The sequence below is a fragment of the Ctenopharyngodon idella genome, chromosome 4 (genome assembly GCF_019924925.1).
Source record: "Ctenopharyngodon idella isolate HZGC_01 chromosome 4, HZGC01, whole genome shotgun sequence".
Lineage (NCBI taxonomy): Eukaryota > Metazoa > Chordata > Actinopteri > Cypriniformes > Xenocyprididae > Ctenopharyngodon > Ctenopharyngodon idella.
Window position 1 is genome coordinate 14,278,337 of NC_067223.1, and position 23,983 is coordinate 14,302,319.

The 23,983-nt window shown below is 37.8% G+C and overlaps 3 protein-coding genes across 5 annotated transcripts in view; all 3 read right to left on the bottom strand.

Moving 5' to 3' along the window:
* On the bottom strand, positions 1 to 15,741 carry LOC127511368 (polypeptide N-acetylgalactosaminyltransferase 18-like). Of its 2 annotated transcripts, none has more exons than XM_051892159.1 (5): positions 15,559 to 15,741; positions 15,292 to 15,477; positions 14,957 to 15,091; positions 11,439 to 11,779; positions 1 to 149 (listed from the first exon to the last, which is right to left on the bottom strand). In XM_051892159.1, exons 1-4 carry the CDS (start codon positions 15,658 to 15,660, stop codon positions 11,630 to 11,632), a joined length of 573 nt encoding a protein of 190 aa, XP_051748119.1. In that variant the 5' UTR covers positions 15,661 to 15,741; the 3' UTR covers positions 1 to 149; positions 11,439 to 11,629. The 2 variants fall into 2 exon arrangements, with proteins under 2 accessions (XP_051748119.1, XP_051748120.1); XM_051892160.1 differs by lacking the exon at positions 1 to 149 and adding an exon at positions 10,444 to 11,345.
* The window catches only part of rad51ap1 (RAD51 associated protein 1), a 35,004-nt gene that overhangs the window by 6,909 nt on the left and 4,112 nt on the right, over positions 1 to 23,983 (bottom strand). The gene's annotated exons all lie outside the window — the stretch shown is intronic.
* Positions 3,452 to 23,666, bottom strand: LOC127511364 (probable polypeptide N-acetylgalactosaminyltransferase 8). 2 transcript variants are annotated; one of them, XM_051892155.1, is made up of 4 exons: positions 22,705 to 23,666; positions 19,495 to 19,699; positions 3,811 to 3,977; positions 3,452 to 3,728 (listed from the first exon to the last, which is right to left on the bottom strand). In XM_051892155.1, the coding sequence occupies exons 1-4, from the start codon at positions 22,892 to 22,894 to the stop codon at positions 3,469 to 3,471; spliced, it is 822 nt and encodes a 273-aa protein (XP_051748115.1). In that variant the 5' UTR covers positions 22,895 to 23,666; the 3' UTR covers positions 3,452 to 3,468. The 2 variants fall into 2 exon arrangements, with proteins under 2 accessions (XP_051748115.1, XP_051748114.1); XM_051892154.1 differs by lacking the exon at positions 3,811 to 3,977 and adding an exon at positions 19,250 to 19,416.

Consider the following 23,983-nt stretch of genomic DNA (forward strand, 5'->3'; position numbering starts at 1 on the left):
CTTGCATTTCATAAGTCCTGAATTAAATGTTGTATCCTCCAGTGCTGGTTTCTGCACTCCTGAATAAAAACGTTTTTTTCATATTTTTCGTTCTGCTCAGCGTTGATCTCCAGACAGCGTTTGGTTTCTCTGTTCTGTATGGCCTGTCCCTGAAAATCAAACAAGATGATGAACATTTTTTCATGCAAAGTTCAAATTGTGATATACCACAGTATCCTATCAGTATTTGGGGTTTGTTCACCTGTTTGAAATCCCAGTACATGTGTTTTGGTTTTTCAGTGTCTGAACACCAGGACAGCTCTGGAAATCTGCCTGAGCCGGGATCAATTAGACAGCGGCTCCGATCATGTAAAAAGGATGGCAGGGGATCAGCAAGTATCTCACCACTTGCTGTATAGTAAAATACCTGTGTGAGAAGAAACTGAACTGCATCAAATATTCCTCAAAAATAAAGAGGAGAAGAGAAGAGAAGAGAAGAGAAGAGAAGAGAAGAGAAGAAGATATTACCTGTGAGGAAAAGTAATGACATGGATATAAAATGGGAATATTCTCCTCAACTGGCCCCTTATCCAAACATAAACTTGTTTGTAGATCATTAATCAGCTGTGTGATAGAGATAAGGACATTATATTAAACCTCTTTTATATAAAGCTCTCTTGAGTCATAGTGAACTGTATGTCACTCACCGCTCCATAAGCAAGTATATTCCTGGGATTTAACTCGGTATAGACATTTTCCAGATACCATTTGAATGGTTTGCATTTCAGCCTCTCTCTCAGTTTCTTTCTCTCTGAAAGATCACCGATGTCTATTCCATGGTTCTGTGGGAAAAAAAGAGAACAGATAATAAATTTAATGAAGAGCCAAAACCATTTAACATTTTAGGCCTCAAAACCTTTAGTTACACATCTCGGTTGACTTTAAAGGTCTTAAACAAAACCTGACAAAATCAACACCTCGAGACTTCTAGAAGTAGCTGAATCTTTTCATTAGATCTACCTGTATGGGGACACCCCAGGCGATGTGGACATTTCTCTTGTATTCGTCCATCCAAACTTCTGCCACTCTGAGAGCATTTCTCTTCATTACATTGCTAAGGTCAGGCATGTAGGGTTTGTGCGCCCTTTCAATGTGGGCAACTTTAGAGCAGGGAACAATCTCTATACTTCCTCCACAAAGCCACACCTGAGCCGAGAAAAATCAACACTGAATATAGTATAATATATAGAGTATAATATAAATCAGTAGTATGTTCATGTACTTTACCCGTATTCCTAATTCAACATTCTCTCCTCCGTACACCTGCATCCCTCCATCCAGACTCCCAATCTCTCCAAAGAACAGACGATCAACCACGAGTATTCCCATTACAGAGGGACTCCTGGAGAACAGGCGGAGAGGACGGATTTAATAGAGCACAATTCAGCAACATCAGCTCAACAGCAGATTGCCATCGTGAAACTGCTTTCATGCAACAAGAACTTAAAGAGGCCATATGATGCTATTTTAAAAGGTAATTAATTTGTTTATTGGGTGTACTAGAGTAGTTAACATGCTTTAATGTTCAAAAAAACACATCATTTTTCACATAATGTACATTATTGCAGTCCCTCTATTCCCAGTCTGTTGGACACACTCTGATTTCCACAAAGCCCCTCCTTCTGAAAAGCTCAGAGTTCTCTGATTGGCCAGCTGACCCACTGCTTTGTGACTGGCCAAAAACACCTCAAACTCAAACTCAAACACCACTGAAACCTTCACTCCTTAAAAAGTCCCACAATGCACCATGAAAACTAGGGAGCATCGATGCTCACGTGAGGCAACCCACTACACATATAGCATACACAAAATATCTAATAACTAGATAAGACAGTTTGGGGTGTGAGTGTGTGCAGTTTACGTTGTAGAAAAAAACGTCATCGTATCGTCAAGTTGTTTACCACAGACTTTATTTTACTCATAAATGGAAAAACCCCCATTATAAATCCCCATTATTTCAAATGAACCAATGGCGAATTAATCCAGGTTCTGACGTCATCCCGAGGCTGTGAGGGATAGACTTACCATGTTTTCAATGGCATCCACTGTAAAAAGCTGTATTACGCTCCTAGATTACTTATAACTTTCCACAGCTTCCATGTTGTCTGGAGTTTTTTGTCTACTGAAAGATTTTTGCTGTGTTTTGTCAGAAGAACAAAAACACATTAAATAAAAGTAGAACCCACTGAAGAGATGTATGTCTATCCCTCACAGCCTCGCTTTCATTCCTGTTAAAAATCAAAGATGGTGTTGGTGTGAATAAGTTGTGGACTTCGGTCAATGCGATAAGAACTGTGGACTTCTTATCTGGACTTCGGTTAATGTGTTTTGGGCAGGACTGGAGCAGTGTTCTCTGTTAGATAGAATAAATACCTTTTGTGGCAAACTATGAGCTTTGTAAATTTGCAGATATTATACATGCATTAACAGATATGAAAAGGAAAACATTAAAAAGCATCAAATGGCCTCTTTAGTACAGAGTCACATCTTAAACACAATATTGCACAAGACACACTCACTTTCCTGGCTGTGAAGGATCGTTTTGATCGTACCACTTCTTTGGGAAAGCCACGTACGTGCACCAGAGAGCCCAGTCAAAACCATGAGCAGAGGCAACATAGTTTATCACTTCCAAGTCATAGTAATTCACTCTGTCAAACACGGGGCTCAGGACCAGCGTGCGATCAGCCTGGATACGTGCAAGCAGAGGCTCCGCCCTAAAGTGAGAGAGTGCTTGAGAAAATGTGATTTCATTGTTATACTTTCATGGTGTCTGTTCATTTGTCTGTGTCTGTGGTGGTTGTTCACACCAGTGTTGTCATTGTTAACTAAAATTAAAGCTTTTAAAATAATTTTCATTAATTGAAATAAAGCTGAAATACAAAGAAATATAACCATAACAAAATCACTAAAACTAAAAGCTAATTCAGAATATGAATAAATACTAGTTTATAAATAATACTAAAAGAACACTGCATCACACCAGTTTTGCAATATTGTTTTAATATCATATATCTGAGCAAATATTGATTTTAGTCTGTGTGTCCACCAAAGCGTTTTTACCCAGCTGAAAACGCCTAGCTGTGGGCGCTTGCTTCGGCAGCGCAGCGTTTTTTCAGTTGAGACGCTGTGCTTTCTACGATACGGAATATCCACGGATCGTTTCTTTATAAAGATGTCGATACACTGTAAAGTATTTGCTCTGGCTCTTATTTTAAATTAATTGCTTGTTGTCATCTGTTACATGAAGGATGTGGCGGTTGGTCGGTGTGGTATTTGTCCTGCCCCTCCTCCACTGTGATCGGGTGGCTGCGTTTTACCCAAAGTTGAACATTCTTCAACTCTCGACGACCGGTAAAAAAAAACACTGAGCGTTCAGAGCTCGGTCTCGCAGCTGGCGATGAAAACAATTGGGAAAATACGTTAGCCTCAGTCAGATAAAAAACGCTTTGGTGTACACACGGCCTTATTGCCAGACACTGAAGTCAGCCGAGCAGTTTCACACCATTTGACATGGACCTCAATGTGGGCGTCTAAAATGGCAACCACATCCCCGGTGGCAGCCTTCCAGCCTGAGATTCTGGCCTGGGACAGGCCTTTCTGCTCTGGATGGGTGACCATCTTCACCAGGCCTGGGTGCTTCTCATTGATGGAGCTGATATAAACATGCAGCTGTGTCTTCAGCTCTTCTGTGAAGACATACATCCAGAATGACTGGCTCAGTTTGTGTACAATCTGAGACTATATGATGGGGTTTTGAGAGGAACAAACCATTTTTGCTGTGGTCGTCCACCAGTATGATCTCTTTCAGCAGGTGGGCTGGAGTTCTGTTGATGATGCTGCAAATGGCTCTTTGAATGACAGACAGAGCCTCATCCAGATAAATCAGCACCACGCTGATGGTGGGCAGATTGTGTGGATATTCACGTCCAATGCATCTACAGAACAATGACAAAAGCAAAATGGATGAATCCATTAAGAACATCAGAGCAATTTCATGAATGACTGAAACTCACCTGTGGTCTCGAGTGTCCGGCAGCTCCCGATCCAGAGGCATCTGGTCACTGAGGAAGGCATTATAGCCGTATTTCTGAAAGAGATCCTCAGCCTTCCTCTGATCGTCCTCAGAAAGTTCCACAGTCCATTGCTTGAAGAGATCAGAGTTTGGAAACAGCTTCTTCACTGGCTTCTTCTCATTTCTCACTTTGAGGCTTTTCTCTTCTGCAAAAATGTTTAAGTGTAAGCCAATAAAATTTGTTAAAACTTCTTATTCTTATTCTATTAGTGAAGTACAGCTCACATTGACAGATTTCTGTTGTTTTATCTATTTGAAAGTCTACTACACTGTTGACGTTGTAGACACAGTGCAGCGCTTCCAGGTTCTACGTCAGAACACCGACTCAGTATTGGCCGATGCTGTTCATGTGACCAGCACGACGCATGTGTGTGATGCTGACACAGGAGCTGGCCAATAATGAGTGCTGCACTGCGTTCACTATGTCAACAGCATAGGAGACTGACAGGAAAGAGAAGAAATTGCTGAATAAAGTCATTTAAACCCTTTAAAATGACAACACATGATGGACGGACAGATGGACAGATGGACGGACGGATAGATAGACACAGATAGTTCACAACATTAATACATTTCTTAAAATATCTTATTTTATGTTCCACAGAAGAAAAAAAGCCATACAGGTTTGGGTTTGGAATGACATAAGGTTAAGTAAATGATGTCAGAATTTTCATTGTTGGGTGAAAAGAATATAAATAGGGTCAATTTTGATTTCATGCCAACTTTAAAGAGCACTTAAAGGGTAACAACAGGTAAACAAATTATTTTTGTCAAATTTGATTACAAAAAACAGATCTCAGTAACTCACCCACAGCATATAAATGAGCCTCCAGTTTGTCCAGCTTTTTGAGGAGAAGTTCGCTGTGTAACGAGAAGTTCTGCTGGACTTGGTGAAGCTGCTTCTCTTGAGTTTGGATTTTCCAATTGACAGAGTTCGTATAGAAAAACACCACAGCGACAGACAAGACTGGAAACAAACTCTTCACACTAATTCTCATGATGATCAGAACAGCAAAATCGCAGAGTCTGTTGTTTCCTAGATGTTTTCCTTCTAGTCCAAGTTCACGGGCTAATGTTGTACTGTTTTTGTGACACTAAGGTTTGCTGGGTGTTTTTTTAGTTTGCTGATCTTAATCATTCTAACATGACAACATTATTCTTGAGAAGGAATCAGGAGGGAGGAGACCAGGACACTGAATCCTGGTATATAGTTAAACACTAGGTACAACTTTGAAAATATTCACTTTACCAAACTTTCTTATCCTCAATGATATCATTCAGTAAAATGAACCAGTCTGGCACTACAGTCCTTCAACACTTAATGAATATAAAGAAAAACAGGTCGGTAGATTTTGGACGACAGGCTGAATGTAAATCTGCAAATAATCTCTTGCTAAAATGTCCATTTGATACAAAAAAGTTTTAAAAACATTAAAAATGTAATTTTCTCATGTCACGTGTTCTTGATTAATTTCGCCTAAATCATTGATTACAGAAGGAACTTGTTACACCAATAACCATTTTATGTAATTTTTTTTTTTTTTCAATTGAGAAGCACCCACATAAAGTTCACCAAACTAGGAAAAGTCAAAGATATTTTACAGTGTAAAACTTCATGTCACACTGTATTTATCCAGTGAGAAGATATGACCAACTGATGAAGTTTTGAGTATTTACATAACCTGCATTGAAACACGTACTTATAAAGAGTTGGCTTGCATTATTTTAACATTATATAATTTATGTTTAAGGGTGTTTAATTTATTATAAACACTCTTCTTCTGCAAACAAGATCTTACAATTTACACAGGCTAATTAACAAACTTAAAATGAAGTGTTGGGTGAGTTGGTTTTCAGTTTTATTTGCATAGCACTTTCACAATAATTCATATTTCAAAGAAGCTTTACTAAAGTAAAGCTCCACCCCAGATGAATGTGGCAAGGAGAGCTTCTCTATTGTTCCCCTCTCATCCATACATGGCTCGTTTTGGCCAATAGAGGGAGACATCGCTTGAGCGTCCACTTAAATGGATAGTCCACCCAAAAATGTAAATTCTGTCATATTTACTCACCCTCAAGTTGTTCCAAACCTGTATGAATTTCTTTCTTCTGCTGAACACAAAAGAACATATTTTGAAGAATATGGGTAACCAAACAGTTGATGGACCCACTGACTTACATAGTATAGGAAAAAAATAAAAATACTATGGAAGTCAATGGGGACCATCAACTTGTTACTGACATTCATCAAAATATCTCTTTTTTGTGTTCATAAGCATTTGTGTTTTTTGTGTTTATAAGTGCACGGATGCTTTGTGCGCAGCCGTTAACAGGGAAATGGCTCTATTTCTGTTCCATAAGCGCCATCTACTGTCAGGGAGTCGATTTATATTTTCTTTCAGCCTGTCTGTGGTTTTTGTTTGTGAAAATGAGACCCAATTTTTGTGCGCTGTTGTAAATTTTAACCGGTTGATGGAAAACAAGCTAATGTGCATTCTAAAAATCTAAATAAAAAAAAAACATTTGGAAAACCAGATTTTAACATATTACACAGTCTTTAATGTTTATCAAAAAAATGCATATTTACAAAGCTAAAACACACCAGGTTTGGTTTGATTAAAATGAACTCTGGTGCGATTGCTCTGTTAGTGCGGTTCATTTGAATAAGTGTGAACGCTGTCATCAGAACCCTGATGCACAGCAAACAAGTGGACCGGGACCCACTTTTTCAGGGGGGTCTCGGTTTGCTTCCAAATGAACTCTGGTGAGGTTTGACAGGTATATGAACTCAACAAAGACCAAAAACATCTAAACGAACCAAAAACTGGATGTGATGTCACAAGATGTGACCAAATAAAGGACAGAATGCTCAAGCATACCTGTTCTTCTCGTCATAGGAGCTACACTGCCCATTACAGTTCGGTACAGGCGCCAGAAACGCCATCTCCTCACAGCAGATCTTTGTTTGTGTTTGTGTGACTGAGGAAATTCTGGCACCATTTTGTATCATTTTCTTTTTTTGGTCTAGACCAAAAGAACCAAGAGAATCGAACTACAAGTGTGAACAAAACACACCATTAAGAACAGGAAAAAAGTACCCGAGCTTATAGCTTTCGAGGCTTTTGTGGACTTTTTCTCTTTCTTTTCCTTCTTGTCCTTCATAGGAGGTGGGGCCTTTTTTTCTGTCTTTTGTTTCACCACCTTTTTCTTCTTCATCGTGAATGTCTCGTCTTCACTTTCCTCTTCTTCAGTGAAGTCTGCATCACTGTCTGAATCTGCAACAGGAACAACCATAAATAAATGCCATATTTTGAATCTGTAGTATTAAATTTCATCATGTAAGCACTGAAAACATATGCAGCAGAGGACAGTCCACATCCATGTGACTTTAAAGAGGACCTAGAATGCTTTTTTACATGTTCAACTTTCTTAAGTGTGTTGCTATTGGAGTATGAAAAAGGTCTGCAAAGGCATGTGCAAACTAAGGGGGCGGGGCCTGGTTGAGTTAGTTAGTAGTGTGTTGAAATGGTAAGGGGAGGGACATTTCCAAAACATGCTCGAAGCGCTTGACCAATCACAACACATTGATCCAGCCGACCAATCAGAGGACATTGCACTTTTCAGAAGGAGGGGCTTCATAGAGACAGGAACTAATCAGAGCATTACTGACAGACTGTGAAGAGAGGTGCTGAAACAATGTCAAATATGTGAAAAATAAGCTGTTTTTTTAATATTCAAGCATGAAAACTTGTTCTAGTGGACCCCAAAATCAACATTTAAGACTTTGTAAAAGGGCATAATATGGCCTCATTAATTAAGATTGTGAAGGTGCTCAGATTACCTTGTGTGTTTTGCAGCTGGTAGTCCTCATCGTCTTTGTTGTCCTTCTTCTTTAGTGGTTTTCTCTGCTTTTCTGAGGCTTCATTCTGTTTGGAAACACCGGGAGGGGAGGCGTCCATACTGATCAGATTCAGCCATGAAAACATGGGCAATAATAAACACAGAGGTACACATGCATAGAAAATGTAGCATTTGTTATCTTTTTATATCACTGATTGACACTTTGAAAATTCAATTTTGTTAACATCAAAAGTTAATCTGCATAGTAACAAACCTGCTTTACCTAAACTTCTGTTATCAATGCTACAGTTTGACAGCACTGGAGGACAATCTGGATGGGGATGACTGTCACCTACTGTACAAAATCAAGCACAGATTTTTGTTTAGAGAAGGTTTTTGCATGGAAATGTCACATAAAGCTCCATATATATGTACAAATAATCAGTTTGTGACCCAGTAAACAGACAAAACATGTTTTTTTGTTATTACCTAAATGGCTTCCATCAGCACTGCAGTGTATCAGAACAGGTGGAGAACACTGAACAGGCTGAGACGCGTCACAATCATCTGCAGAACACAAAGAGACATTAAACAACAGTAAGATTGCTTTGCAATTCACGAATGAGGGAAATCAACTCTTACACAAGCAGAACATTCACCTGTTTTGGTTGTAAGCTCTCCGTCTTGTGTTCTTGAGGAGTCCAGCAATGATAAAGTTAAAGCTGCCTCCAAATCTCTTTCATAAAGTTTATCACCCAAAGACGTCCTAAAATAACACAACAGTAAAGGGTCAATGGAGTCATTACATACAATCAGTGGTCTATTAATGCTTTTCATTTGCAATTACACAAAGAATTTGAGCTGATTAGTAATAAAATGTGTTTTGAAAAGGCAAAATGCTGTTTTGTAACCTCTTCCTGCTTCCTGAGCTGGTGAGATCAACAACTTCATTTGGAGATGCACTTGTAGACTTGCGGTTGCTCTCTGAATCAAGGTCTTTGACAGCCGTTCGAGCTTTTTTGGGAGGAGGTTTCTCACAGGCAAAGTCCTCATCTGTCACATAAATCATGTAAACATCTTTATTGGTTCTTTACAGTATCTTTATACTGTAGCTTTATACGTTTTGGAGTGATATCCAACAAACTATGAGGTGAATCATAACATTACAAATATTGATTTGAAGCAAAAGGTATCTGAAAATTGAATCTCTTGTCTCTTCTCTTTCTATGACTGTATGTTGGTCAGTTCAGTCTCCTTGTGTTCTGTTGTCAAGTATCTGAGTTAATTGTATTTCGATATAGTGATGGGAGAAACAAAGCTTTTTGAAACTTTGAATCAATTGAATCAATTGCTTTAAAAAAAAAATTGAAAGCGCTTATCACTTTTTTATATTACTTTAATAAAACTTCTGCATTTGTATCCATCTCTCCCTCATCTCGGAGTTCTGTTGATGATGCTGCAAATGGCTCTTTGAAGGACAGACAGAGCCTCATCCAGATAAATCAGCACCACGCCGATGGTGGGCAGATTGTGTGGATATTCACACCCAATGCATCTACAGAACAATGACAAAAGGAAAAATAAATAAATCTATCAAAAATTTCAGAGCATTTCCATGAATGACTGAAACTTACCCGTGGTCTCGAATGTCCGGCAGCTCCCGATCCAGAGGCATCTGGTCACTAAGGAAGGCATTATAGCCGTATTTCTGAAAGAGATCCTCAGCCTTCCTCTGATCGTCCTCAGAAAGTTCCACAGTCCATTTCTTGAAGAGATACAAGTTTGGAAACAGCTTCTTTGCTGGCTTCTTCTCATTTCTCACTTTGAGTTTTCTCTCGTCTGCAAGAATTTGTGTTCATCGAGTATTCAAAGTCTACAACAACACTGAAGCAAAATAGATCTCAGTAACTCACCCACAGCATACAAATGATCCTCCAGTTTGTCCAGCTTCTGGAGGAGAAGTTCTGTTGAAGTTGGTGAAGCTGCTTCTCTTGAGTTTGGATTTCCCTCCTCATCAAGCTCATATAGAGAAACACCACAGCGACAGACAAGACTGGAAACAAATACTTCACACAGCTACAGTAATTTTCATCATTTCAACACTCGAGCATTTCATTGAATAAAGACTTAAACTTTGACCTGTTCATCACAGTAAGTTCTCATGGTTTGAGAAAACCAAGAAATACACAAGTCATATGGACTAATTTTGTCCTTTTTGGAACTTTCCATTCATTTGTTGTTTGAAAAACAACAGTCTGAATGTTCCGCTAAATATTTCTATTTGTTGTAAGTAAATGATGAAAAAAATGTTTTGGTTACTCCTTTAATAGACATTGACATTTTGTGACAACATGCCCCATGGAGGGCTGTTAGGAATAGGGCAGACTATATAGAAACATGAAACCATTTCTAAATATTTCAATAGTTCAACAGCACATTTGCATATTCACACATCTCTGATGTCAGTTAACAGTCACATGACATGCAAGTAAAATTTTCTTGTGTTTTATTTTGATTTTTGATTTTAAAATTTCTTACAGCTGCAACATAAATGAATGTGCGCTCACTCACAAATAAGATAATATCAAACAAAAATAGATTAGCAAAATTATAGTGAAAATCAGTAACAAATGGATCAAATTCAGGAGTGGACAAGTCCAAAATAACAAACAAAAATAACTAGATTTAGTTCCCTCTAAATTCCCTTAAAAAAAGAGAAAAAAAAAGAAAGCACATCAAAAGAAAAATACAATGCAACTTCCCTTACTCCCTTAACCCAAAACATAGACCAAACGATATATGCAAAAGAAATGGCGTCACACTCCCTACTTCCCTTGAACTGAGAATTTGCAAATGTAACAGCAAGTACACACAATCACAGAGGAAACCAAGACAGAGCAAAACAAATGACACGCATTCAGCCTCCACAGAGTGTTTGGGGAGGTTTTTTTCACTGGAACTAGTCAGTTTTAAAAGACATCAGATGTAACAAATTATTTATATATGGGGCTGCAAGAACTGTGTGAATTTGAACTGTGAAAATCATTCTTTTTCTCTTAAACCCTCTTTCCGAGTATCAATTCTATTTTTATTTTCTCATCAGCCATATAATATTTTTGTGCCATTTTTAGTACCTAATTTCTTTCAGTGCGTAGCTGCATTCACATTTTAGCACCAACACTATCTGTGATGTTTCTCCAGCAGGCTCCAGCGTGTCAGCTGCGTTTATCTAAATTGATTTTCTTGCGTTTCATAAGTCCTGAATTAAATGTTGTATCCTCCAGTGCTGGTTTCTGCACTCCTGAATAAAAACGTTTTTTTCATATTTTCCTTTCTGCTCAGCATTGATCTCTAGACAGCGTTTGGTTTCTCTGTTCTGTATGGCCTGTCCCTGAAAATCAAACAAGATGATGAACATTTTGTTCATGCAAAGTTCAAATTGTGATATACCACAGTATCCTATCAGTATTTGGGGTTTGTTCACCTGTTTGAAATCCCAGTACATGTGTTTTGGTTTTTCAGTGTCTGAACACCAGGACAGCTCTGGAAATCTGCCTGAGCCGGGATCAATTAGACAGCGGCTCCGATCATGTAAAAAGGATGGCAGGGGATCAGCAAGTATCTCACCACTTGCTGTATAGTAAAATACCTGTGTGAGAAGAAACTGAAGTGAAGTCAAATATTCCTGAAAAAATGAAGAGAAGAGAAGAGAAGAGAAGAAGATATTACCTGTGAGTTAGAGAAATGGCATGGATATAAAATGGGAATATTCTCCTCAGCTGGCCCCTTATCCAAACATAAACTTGTCTGCAGATCATTAATCAGCTGTGTGATAGAGATAAGGACATTATATATAATTTAATTGATGTTCAACAAATAAAATACATAGATAATAGAGATAATACTGATAAACAAATGATAAAGCTTGGGTTGTTGAATATTAGATCCCTTTCTTCAAAAGCACTTATTGTAAATGATATTATCACAGACAATAATCTAGATTTGCTGTGTTTGACAGAAACCTGGCTAAAATCAGACGATTACATTACTTTAAATGAGTCTAGCCCTCAAGGTTACTATTATCAACATAAACCATGTCGGAAAGGCAAAGGGGGAGGTGTTGCTGTAATTTATAGTAATATCTTCAGTATTACTCAAAAGTCTTTCAAATATAATTCCTTCAAAGTGATGGTGCTTTATGTAACGTTATGTAATGTAAGTGACAAATCCCATTCGACATTTGTGCTGGCCACTGTATACAGGCCACCAGGGCACCATACAGACTTTATCAAAGAATTTGCTGATTTTCTGTCGGAGTTAGTACTGGCTGTGGATAAAGTCCTTATTGTTGGTGATTTTAATATCAATGTAGATAATGAAAAAGACGCACTGTGATTGGCATTTACAGACATTCTAAACTCTATTGGAGTTAGACAACACGTGTCAGGACCCACTCATTGTCGTAATCATACTTTAGATCTAATATTGTCACATGGAATCGATATTGATGCCATTGAAATTCTGCAGCAGAGCGATGATCATTATCATATCTCGTGTATACTACATTTAGCCAAATATGGTAGAACTATCACTTCTACCACTAAAGATTGCTTTATAAATAATCTTCCTGATCAGTTTCATCACCTTAGCATACCAGACAGCTTAGAAGAACTTGATGTTGCAACAGAAACTATTGACTCTCTCTTTTCCAGCACACTAGACTCAGTTGCTCCTTTGCACTTAAAGAAGATTAAGGAAATTAGTCCAACGCCGTGGTACAGCAAGCACACCCGGGCCCTTAAGAGAGCAGCCAGAAAAATGGAGCGCAGCTGGACGAAAACAAAACTAGAAGTTTTTTGCATTTCGTGGAGAGAGAGAGAATGATTGAGTACAGAAAGGCCTTAAAAACTGCTAGATCTGCTTATTTTTCAAATCTTTTAGAAGAAAATAAACACAACCTTAAGTATTTATTTGATACATGTTATTTGAACATGTATGTTAGATCCTATACCGACTAAGCTATTGAAAGAGATCCTTCCAGAGGTCATAGATCCTCTTCTTAATATCATTAATTCATCTTTATCACTAGGATACTTACCGAAAACTTTTAAGCTGACTATTATCAAACCTCTTATTAAAAAACTACAACTTGACCATAGAGAATGAGTCAATTACAGGCTGATCTTAAATCTACCTTTTCTGTCAAAAATCCTAGAAAAGGCATCTGTGAGGATTTCCAGTCAGGATTTAGACCGTACCATAGTACTGAGACTGCTCTCATTAGAGTTACAAATGATTTGCTCTTATCATCATATCATGGTTGTATCTTTCTATTAGTGTTACTAGATCTCAGGGCTGCTTTTGACACTATCAACCACAACATTCTTTTGAATAGACTCGAAAATTATATTGGCATTAGTGGAATTGCATTGGCATGATTCAAATCATACTTATCTGAGCGTTATCAGTTCGTAGTAGTAAACAAAGAGATGTCATATCAATCACAAGTTCAATATGGAGTACCGCAAGGATCAGTACTAGGACCGTCGCTTTTCACTCTGTACATGCTACCCTTGGGAGTTATCATTAGGAAGCATGGCGTTAGTTTTCACTGTTACGGTGATGATACTCAGCTCTATATTTCTTTGCGCCCTGATGAAACTTACCTATTCAAAAAATTTACGGAATGCATAGCTGATATAAAAAATTGGATGACTAGTAATTTCTTACTACTAAATTCAGAAAAAACAGAGATTCTAATTTTTGGACCAAAAACTTCTTCATGTAATAACCTAGAATACCGTCTAACACTTGGTGGCTGCTCTGTTAAGTCTTCGTCATCAGTTAGGAACCTGGGTGTGCTATTTGATACCAGTCTTTCATTTTGAAAGCTACATTTCTAGCACCTGTAAAACCGCATTCTTCCATCTTAAAAATATATCTAAGCTACAACATATGTTCTCAATGACAAATGCGGAACAGTTAGTTCATGCGTTCATGACCTCAAGGCTAGATTACTGTAACGCTCTACTGGGTGGTTGCCCTGCTCATCTAATGAACAAACTACAGCTGGTCCAAAATGCAGCAGCTAGAGTTCTTACTAGAACCAGGAAGTATAACCATACTAGCCCGGTTCTGTCAACACTGCATTGGCTACCTATTAAACATCATGTAGATTTTAAAATCTTGCTAATTACTTACAAAGCACTAAATGGTTTAGCTCCCCAGTATCTGAGGGAGCTCTTAATGCATCATAATCCTTCACGTCTAGTGCGATCTCAGAATTCAGGCCAGTTGATAATACCTAGAATATCAAAATCAACCGCAGGTGGTAGATCCTTTTCCTTTTTAGCATGCTAATATTAGTCTCTCTCTGTTTATCCCGAGATTTGCCGTAGTCTGCCAGATCCAGGCCGTATCCAGTTGAGAGGAAGGACCTGTGCCTAGACATGATGATAATGCAGCCCTGAAGTGTCAACTTAACTAGCCCCTGCGAAGGCCTCCTTCCCTTTCCTTTCCCTATGTATAGATACAACGTTATCAAAATTATTCCAGTTTGCATAGATCCACGAACACGACTCATTTTTCTGTATTATGTGGACCAGACAAGTAATTTGGCAATATCACTTTGTAAAAAAGACCAAGCGTCTGCGCGCATACACATTCAAACATGTAAATGAATGGCAAGAATGCATTAAAGGTCTTCGGTTTTCAGTAGGAAAGGTGTCATTTAAGTGGCCCCCAAGTTAATAATTAACAACTTTTACAACGAAAGTGAATCAATCAAAAACCCACTTTAGCTCGATAGTGATATTTTCTTAGAGCTGCTGTAAAGCCAAAACAATCTCTGTCAATTAATTTTCCTATTATCACTGTGAAGCTGCTTTGAAACAATCTGTATTGTGAAAAGCACTATATAAATGAAGATGACTTGACTTGACTTGTGTTAAACCTCTCTTAAATAAAACTCTCTTGAGTCATAGTGAACTGTATGTCACTCACCACTCCATAAGCAAGTATATTCCTGGGATTTAATGCAGTATAGACATTTTCCAGATACCATTTGAATGGTTTGCATTTCAGCCTCTCTCTCAGTTTCTTTCTCTCTGAAACATCACCGATGTCTATTCCATGGTTCTGTGGGAAAAGGAAAGAACAGATCATAAATTTAATAAAGAGCCAAAATCATTTAACATTTCAAACCTCAAAACCTTTAGTCACACATCTCTGACTTTAAAGATCTCAAACCAAACCTGACTGAATCAACACCTTAAGACTCATAGAACTGGATTTGAACACCAAGAAGTTGTGTAGCTGAATCTGTTCATTAGATCTACCTGTATGGGGACACCCCAGGCGATGTGGACATTTCTCTTGTATTCGTCCATCCAAACTTCTGCCACTCTGAGGGCATTTCTCTTCATTACATTGCTAAGGTCAGGCATGTAGGGTTTGTGCGCCCTTTCAATGTGGGCAACTTTAGAGCAGGGAACAATCTCTATACTTCCTCCACAAAGCCACACCTGAGCCGAGAAAAATCAACACTGAATATAGTATAATATATAGAGTATAATATAAATCAGTAGTATGTTCATGCACTTTACCCGTATTCCTAATTCAACATTCTCTCCTCCGTACACCTGCATCCCTCCATCCAGAGTCCCAATCTCTCCAAAGAACAGACGATCAACCACGAGTATTCCCATTACAGAGGGACTCCTGGAGAACAGGCGGAGAGGACAGATTTAATAGAGCACAATTCAGCAACATCAGCTCAACAGCACGATTGCCAGCATTAAACTGCTTTCATGCAACAAGAACTTAAAGAGGCCATATGATGCTATTTTCAATGGTAATTATTTTGTTTATTGGGTAGAATAGGTTAACATGGTTTAATGTTCAAAAAACACATAATTTTTCACATAATGTACATTATTGCAGCCCCACTATTCCCAGTCTGTTGGACACACTCTGATTTCTACAAAGCTCCTCCTTCCAAAAAGCCTAGAGTGCTCTGATTGGCCAACTGACCCACTGCTTTGCGATTGGCCAAACACCTCAAGCTTGTGTCAGATGCAATGCCCTATAATTGAGTTGCACCTTCTTCTTTATACATTGGTGCAGGTATGATGTCAGAACCCGGAAGACTAATTCCCTCAAGATTTTCAGTCTATTTATAAATGGTTAATTAATTAGAATGAATATTTAAAGAAAATATGGTTTGAATGAATGATTCAATGACTCACTCATAAATACTTTACTTGTTTCATTACTAAATGAATCTGCATTTTTGATCAAATCTTTTAAATGAATGATTCAATGACAAATAATTAACAGTCACTTGTTGCGTGAGTGAAAAGATGGCGCCATAGAGCTCTGACACAACTTGAGGGAGCTCTGAAAATATTCGTTCAATTATCCTTTTAAGTGCCTGCTAACTTATGAAAAGGGCTGACTTTGAAAATGAAAAAAATCGTCAAAAACCGGGCCGGTCGAGCCTGAGCAAGCTATGGAGGTCGGCACCTCCGCCGACGGAACGGAGGCGAACTTACTGACGGCAATGGAAAAGATAAAAGATACCAGGAACCAGGAATGATGGATGCTGGCTTCAGGCTTTGGTGTGACAAAGGTGTTACTAGGCTTCAAGACTTGTTTATTGATGAAAATTTAATGTCATTTTAACAAATGGTAGACAAATATGGGCTTTCAAAATCAGAATTTTTTAGATTTTTACAAATTAGGCATTTTATTCAGAAGAGTACAACTCTAAAGGATAATTTTGAAATATGAAAGAGAGGGAGAACTCTATTAACGATGTTCTGGGAGAACATCGATTAGCCTTTCCTACACAGATACACAGAATATTCGGAAAAAATGGGAAAGGGAACTATCAATTTTGATTGATGAGGATGCTTGGGTTGAAGTTTGGGAATGTGCAAAAAAAAAAATATCAGTCTGTAACCGTGCAAAAGCAATTCAGCTAAAGATATGTCTGTCACCTGACAGAGCCCCAGGACGCCCACCCTCCCACCCTGGCTGGAATCCATTTTGCGCAAGGTCACGCTTTCTGGGAGGGGGAGGTACTGTCACAGTCACCAGCTCGGTCACCCTCAGCACTACACTTTCCAGAATCCTTCCTGCTCACCACTTGCACACACTCCTCAATCACCTGCACCTGCCATCTATTACCCTCATTAGCATCTCTACAAAAGCCTGCACTTCACTTCACTCTGCCAAAGACTAAAACATGTTTGGAGTTCACTTGCATTGCAGTTTTTCATCATCATGAAAGTTTATTATCTGCGTGCATTTTAAAGCCATATCAGGCTAAACTTCTGATATACATGTGTATATTAGATCTGTGTATTAAAGTGAAAGCAGCGTAATATACAGTACCTACTGCTGTATATGCTGTTAATATGAATCAAACAACAAAAGAAAAACAGAACATCACTCTCTGCTCTTGATTGAATAATGTAGTAGCTTTAATAATACATTTCTTGAATGCTGCTGTTAAATGATCTGACGAGGAGATAAACATGGCGGACTGTGTACAGGTCATTCAGGGAGGTTTCTATGTTAATAGAGTCCATCGGCAGTCATGGGTGGGGCCTAAGCATTTGTGATGTCACAAAAACTAGAATCTGCAAATGCTTTTTCTGAGACACTATGATTTAGGGATAAAAGTTAATTTTGCATAATAGGTCCCCTTTAAATAAAAGTACAACCCACACTGAAGAGATGTTTGTCTATCCCTCACAGCCTCACTTTCATTCCCATTAAAAATCAAAGATGGCGCTGCTGTGAAAAAATTAATTGTGACAGACATTTACACAAGTAATATCTGGATTTCAGTCGATGCGTTTTGGTCTGGAGCAGTGTTCTTTGTCAGATAGAATAAATTCCTTTTGTGGTAAACTATGAGCTCTGTAAATTTATAGATCTTATACATGCACTAACAGATACGTTACACGCTAAAGGAAAAAGAAAACATTAAAAAGCATCAAATGGCCTCTTTATACGAAGTCACATCTTAAAGATGGTATTGCACAAGACACACTCACTTTCCTGGCTGTGAAGGGTCTTTTTGATCGTACCACTTCTGTGGGAAAAACACATATGTGCACCAGAGAGCCCAGTCAAAACCATGAGCGAAGGGGGGATACTTGGTCACTTCCAAGTCATAGTAATTCACTCTGTCAAACACGGGGCTCAGGACCAGCGTGCGATCAGCCTGGATACGTGCAAGCAGAGGCTCCGCCCTAAAGTGAGAGAGTGCTTGAGAAAATGTGATTTCATTGTTATACTTTCATGGTGTCTGTTCATTTGTCTGTGTCTGTGGTGGTTGTTCACACCAGTGTTGTCATTGTTAACTAAAATTAAAGCTTTTAAAATAATTTTCATTAATTGAAATAAAGCTGAAATACAAAGAAATATAACCATAACAAAATCACTAAAACTAAAAGCTAAAAGTTAATTCAGAATATGAATAAATAATAGTTTATAAATAATACTAAAAGAACACTGCATCACACCAGTTTTGCAATATTTTAATATCATATATCTGAGCAAATATTGATTTTACCCAGCTAAAAACACCTAGCTGTGGGCGCTTGCTTCGGCAGCGCAGCGTTTTTTCAGTTGGGACGCTTTGCTTTCTACGATACGGAATATCCACGGACATTTGTTTCTGTATCGTTTCTTTATAAAGATGTTGATACACTGTAAAGTATTTGCTCTGGCTCTTATTTTAAATTAATTGCTTGTTGTCATCTGTTACATGAAGGATGTGGTATTTGTCCTGCCCCTCCTCCACTGTGATCAGATGGCTGCGTAAAAAGTGACAGTGATAAGCGCTGCGTTTTACCCAAAGTTGAACATTCTTCAACTCTCAACGACCGGTAAAAAAAAACAGCAGTTGGCGATGAAAACAATTGGGAAAATACGTTAGCCTCAGTCAGATAAAAAATGCTTTGGTGTACACACGGCCTTATTGCCAGACACTGAAGTCAGCCGAGCAGTTTCACACCATTTGACATGGACCTCAATGTGGGCGTCCAAAATGGCAACCACATCCCCGGTGGCAGCCTTCCAGCCTGAGATTCTGGCCTGGGACAGGCCTTTCTGCTCTGGATGGGTCACCTTCTTCACCAGGCCTGGGTGCTTCTCATTGATGGAGCTGATATAAACATGCAGCTGTGTCTTCAGCTCTTCTGTGAAGACATACATCCAGAATGACTGGTTCAGTTTGTGTACAATCTGAGACTATATGATGGGGTTTTGAGAGGAACAAACCATTTTTGCTGTGGTCGTCCACCAGTATGATCTCTTTCAGCAGGTGGGCTGGAGTTCTGTTGATGATGCTGCAAATGGCTCTTTGAATGACAGACAGAGCCTCATCCAGATAAATCAGCACCACGCTGATGGTGGGCAGATTGTGTGGATATTCACGTCCAATGCATCTACAGAACAATGACAAAAGCAAAATGGATGAATCCATTAAGAACATCAGAGCATTTCCATGAATGACTGAAACTCACCTGTGGTCTCGAGTGTCCGGCAGCTCCCGATCCAGAGGCATCTGGTCACTGAGGAAGGCATTATAGCCGTATTTCTGAAAGAGATCCTCAGCCTTCTTCTGATCGTCCTCAGAAAGTTCCACAGTCCATTGCTTGAAGAGATCAGAGTTTGGAAATAGCTTCTTCACTGGCTTCTTCTCATTTCTCACTTTGAGGTTTTTCTCTTCTGCAAAATGTTTAAGTGTAAGTCAATAAAATTCATTAAAACTTCTTATTCTGTTATAACAGCGAAGTACAGCTCACAATGACAGATCTTTCTTTTTTTTACCACAAATGTTTGAATGGTATCATGGTTTCCACAAAAATATGAAGCTGCACAACTGTTTTCAACACTCAAAAAAATTAACTTTCACTGTTAGTTTCACTCAAACCACCCTTGTTCACATTACTTAAAAAACTCATGTAACTACATGAACATAATTTAACTGCGTTGTTTCTACTAAAAATTAATATTGTCAGCTTTACTTAATAAGTGTTTGTTCAGTCAACTTAACATTGCTGAGTGAAATGCACAAATTAATGCTGACATAACTAACTGGGCAGTGGATCCGTAGTTCCCGGCATGCTTTGCAAGGGACTGCATTAGGAGAGTAAATTTAGGGATTAAAGTGTTATTTTATGTGTTTTTCAGTAAAGGGAAAGATGTTGTTAGTTTATGTTAGTGTTTAATGTTCAGTTATGTTGGACATTCAGAGTAGTTTCTGTAATGTTTTTGAATTTTGTGGTTACCATTATGCAGAAGAGTGTCGCCTGTGTTTAGGCTGTGAGCCTCATATACGCATGTTTAAGATAGAGTTCCTGCTCTCAATTCAATTGAGTTTGTTCAATGAGTTATTTTTTTGAGTGCATTTTGTAGAGTAAATAGTTCATTTAATAAGGTAAATTAGGTCAATAAATGTGTTCACCTTGTGTAATAAACAAAACATTATTAAGTAAACTGCACATATATATATTATGTAACAGTGACATTCAAATGATTTGTGTTTACTCAAAGAAATGTTGTCAGCTTTACTTCAATTTCTTTTGTTCATACAACTAAATTGTTATTTGTACAAATTATTCAAATATAGTAGCCAATATAGTTTTTTAAGTAAATCCAACAATTCATTTTTTTTGAGTGAACATTTATAATAATCATAAATGTTTCTTGAGCAGCAAATCAGCATATTAGAATGATTTTTGAAGGATCATGTGACACTGAAGACTGGCATAATGATGCTGAAAATTCAGCTTTGATCACAGGAATAAATTATAATTTAAAATATATTCACATAGAAAACAGCTATTTTAAATTGTAATACTATTTCACAATATTACTGTTTTTACTGCGTTTTTGATTAAATAATCCAGAAGAGACATAGGCCTATTTCAATTGTACAATTACAATTGTCCAAACTTTTGATAGGTACTGTATTTTCTGCTTTATTATGTGATTTATTTTTTTTTTTTACATTGTATAAAATCCATAAAGAGTTTGTAGTACATAAACCAATCATAAAATTGTCATAAAATATAGGGAAAATTTTTAGATATTGATTATTGTTCAGCAGTGTATTTGATTTCTTATTAAAAGCAAATTGATTTCAAATTAAAAGCAAGAGATGAGATAAAAAAAAAATTAAATCTATCAATTAAACAAAGGTCAGATAAAGACTGCACTCAGTGAAACGACACACTACAGCCTGTAAAACTATGAAATAAATATCAGTAAATAATGGTAACCTAAATAATAAGTTAAATATTATTTTTTTAAAAACATTTGTTTTTTATTTCCACACAAAGATACATCATATAGCCTGTCGCTCTGCGCTTTGAGAGGGATGAGGGACACGAGCAGGAAAGAGACCATCTCTTTTATAATATCTTCATGTTACAAGCAACTGACACTTGTTGTAAAAGGTCTGAAGAGCGAGTTTTATCCTCCACAGGGCAAGACATTTATGCTGTTTGATTTTGCGCTGCCAGAGAAAGCAAAACTAAAAATCACCGGCGTGTGAAACGCGCTATACAAATCAACTTGACACGCCTTATAAAGTCTAATAACAAGCGCAAACTGTGTTAAATAGAAATTGACGTGCAAGCAAAAAGGTTTCTGTCCTACGGTGTTTTTGTACTTTACCTTTAAGATTAAATTTATGGACTCACGCAGGCGCGCCGTTGATGCGGGGGACAGGGGGGTCAGGACCCCCGCAGTTTTTAAAAGACAGAAATCGACCCCCGCACTTTTGATAAGGGCTGCTTCAATCAGTCACACTATATCATCTTTTAGCTTAGGATATTTTCTTTCAAATGAGACCATTTTCACGTTTCCGTGAGCTTTCGTTTGTAAATAATCAACTGTTTTGTCGCGGATGTGAACAGGAAATGCGCTCTCGAACGGAGAAACACGCGAACTCCAAACAATCGATCAAAGCGTGCTAACGTTTTAGGACAGGTCAATGGTATATAAATCATGCCCGAACGTTAGCGTTTGTCAATCAAGCCAAACCGTCCATTCAGAAACCGAGAAATTTGACACTTTAAAGTAAGGAGGCTGATCTCTCAGGTTGACACGCGAGCTGGCTTGACTGAAGTTTTCGTGAGGATATAGTTTATGGACTGTTTTGATTTCGGTAATTACATCTAGAAAGGTAAAAGCATTGATGACATCTATAAAAGAGATATCTGATGAGAAGAAATCTGATGAGAAGAGATGTTTCCATGGCTGCGATGTCACATTTAATTGCTAACCTATTATTTCTCCATAAACAAAGCTTTGTGCTTCACTAGTGTCATATTCGCGTAAATACGGCCACAGCCCTATCAGTGGGTAGGTACCGAATATACCCGGATACTCGATACTCCCAGTACTACAGAAATGCTGGTACCGTCACATTTTCAAAATTTCAGTATCGACTTGATACCGAAGTACCGGTACTTTTGACAACACTATTAACATTAATACATTTCTTAAAATATCTTATTTTATGTTCCACAGAAGAAAAAAAGCCATACAGGTTTGGGTTTGGAATGACATAAGGTTAAGTAAATGATGTCAGAATTTTCATTGTTGGGTGAAAAGAATATAAATAGGGTCCATTTTGATTTCATGCCAACTTTAAAGAGCACAGATAAACAGATAAATTATTTTTGTCAAATTTGATTACAAAAAAACAGTTCTCAGTAACTCACCCACAGCATATAAATGAGCCTCCAGTTTGTCCAGCTTTTTGAGGAGAAGTGCGCTGTGTAACGAGAAGTTCTGCTGGACTTGGTGAAGCTGCTTCTCTTGAGTTTGGATTTTCCAATTGACAGAGTTCGTATAGAAAAACACCACAGCGACAGACAAGACTGGAAACAAACTCTTCACACTAATTCTCATGATGATCAGAACAGCCAAATCACAGAGTCTGTTGTTTCCTAGATGACTTCCTTCCAAGTTCACGGGCTCATGTTGTACTGTTAGATTTTGTGACACGAATGTTTGCTGGGTGTTTTTTTAGTTTGCTGATCTTAATCATTCTAACATGACAACATTAATCTTGAGAAGGAATCAGGAGGGAGGAGACCAGGACACTGAATCCTGGTATATAGTTAAACACTAGGTACAACTTTGAAAATATTCACTTTACCAAACTTTCTTATCCTCAATGATATCATTCAGTAAAATGAACCAGTCTGGCACTACAGTCCTTCAACACTTAATGAATATAAAGAAAAACAGGTCGGTAGATTTTGGACGGCAGGCTGAATATAAATCTGCAAATAATCTCTTGCTAAAATGTCTATTTGATACAAAAAAGTTTTAAAAACATTAAAAATGTAATTTTCTCATGTCATGTGTTCTTGTTCTTTTTTTTTTTTTTTTTTTCAATTGAGAAGCACCCACATAAACTTCACCAAACTAGGAAAAGTCAAAGATATTTTACAGTCTAAAACTTCAAGTCACACTGTATTTATCCATTGAGATTATTCCTAAAGATATGACCAACTGATGCAGTTTTGAGTATTTACATAACCTGCAGCATTGAAACACATACTTATAAAGAGTTGGCTTGCATTATTTTAACATTATATAATTTATGAAGTAAAACCCTTCTTCTGCAAACAAGATCTTACAATTTACACAGGCTATTAAACAAACTGAAAATGAAGAGTTGGGTGAGTTAATTTTCAGTTTTATTTGCATAGCACTTTCACAATAATTCATATTTCAAAGAAGCTTTACTAAAGTAAAGCTCCACCCCAGATGAATGTGGCAAGGAGAGCTTCTCTATTGTTCCCCTCTCATCCATACATGGCTCGTTTTGGCCAACAGAGGGAGACATCGCTTGAGCGTCCACTTAAATGGATAGTCCACCCAAAAATGTAAATTCTGTCATATTTACTCACCCTCAAGTTGTTCCAAACCTGTATGAATTTCTTTCTTCTGCTGAACACAAAAGAACATATTTTGAAGAATATGGGTAAC

Bases quoted from the DNA above. Each gene is read 5' to 3' on its own strand.
- LOC127511364 (XM_051892155.1), bottom strand. From the start codon at position 22,894: ATGAGAATTAGTGTGAAGAGTTTGTTTCCAGTCTTGTCTGTCGCTGTG. The intron at 19,700-22,704 runs GTGAGTTACTGA...AACATTTTGCAG, and splicing joins GGCTCATTTATATGCTGTGG to AAGAGAAAAACCTCAAAGTG. The intron at 3,978-19,494 runs GTGAGTTTCAGT...ATTGTTCTGTAG, and splicing joins CCGGACACTCGAGACCACAG to ATGCATTGGACGTGAATATC.
- LOC127511368 (XM_051892159.1), bottom strand. From the start codon at position 15,660: ATGGGAATACTCGTGGTTGATCGTCTGTTCTTTGGAGAGATTGGGACT. The intron at 15,092-15,291 runs GTAGATCTAATG...CTTTTCCCACAG, and splicing joins CCTGGGGTGTCCCCATACAG to AACCATGGAATAGACATCGG. The intron at 11,780-14,956 runs GTGAGTGACATA...TCTATCACACAG, and splicing joins ATATACTTGCTTATGGAGTG to CTGATTAATGATCTGCAGAC.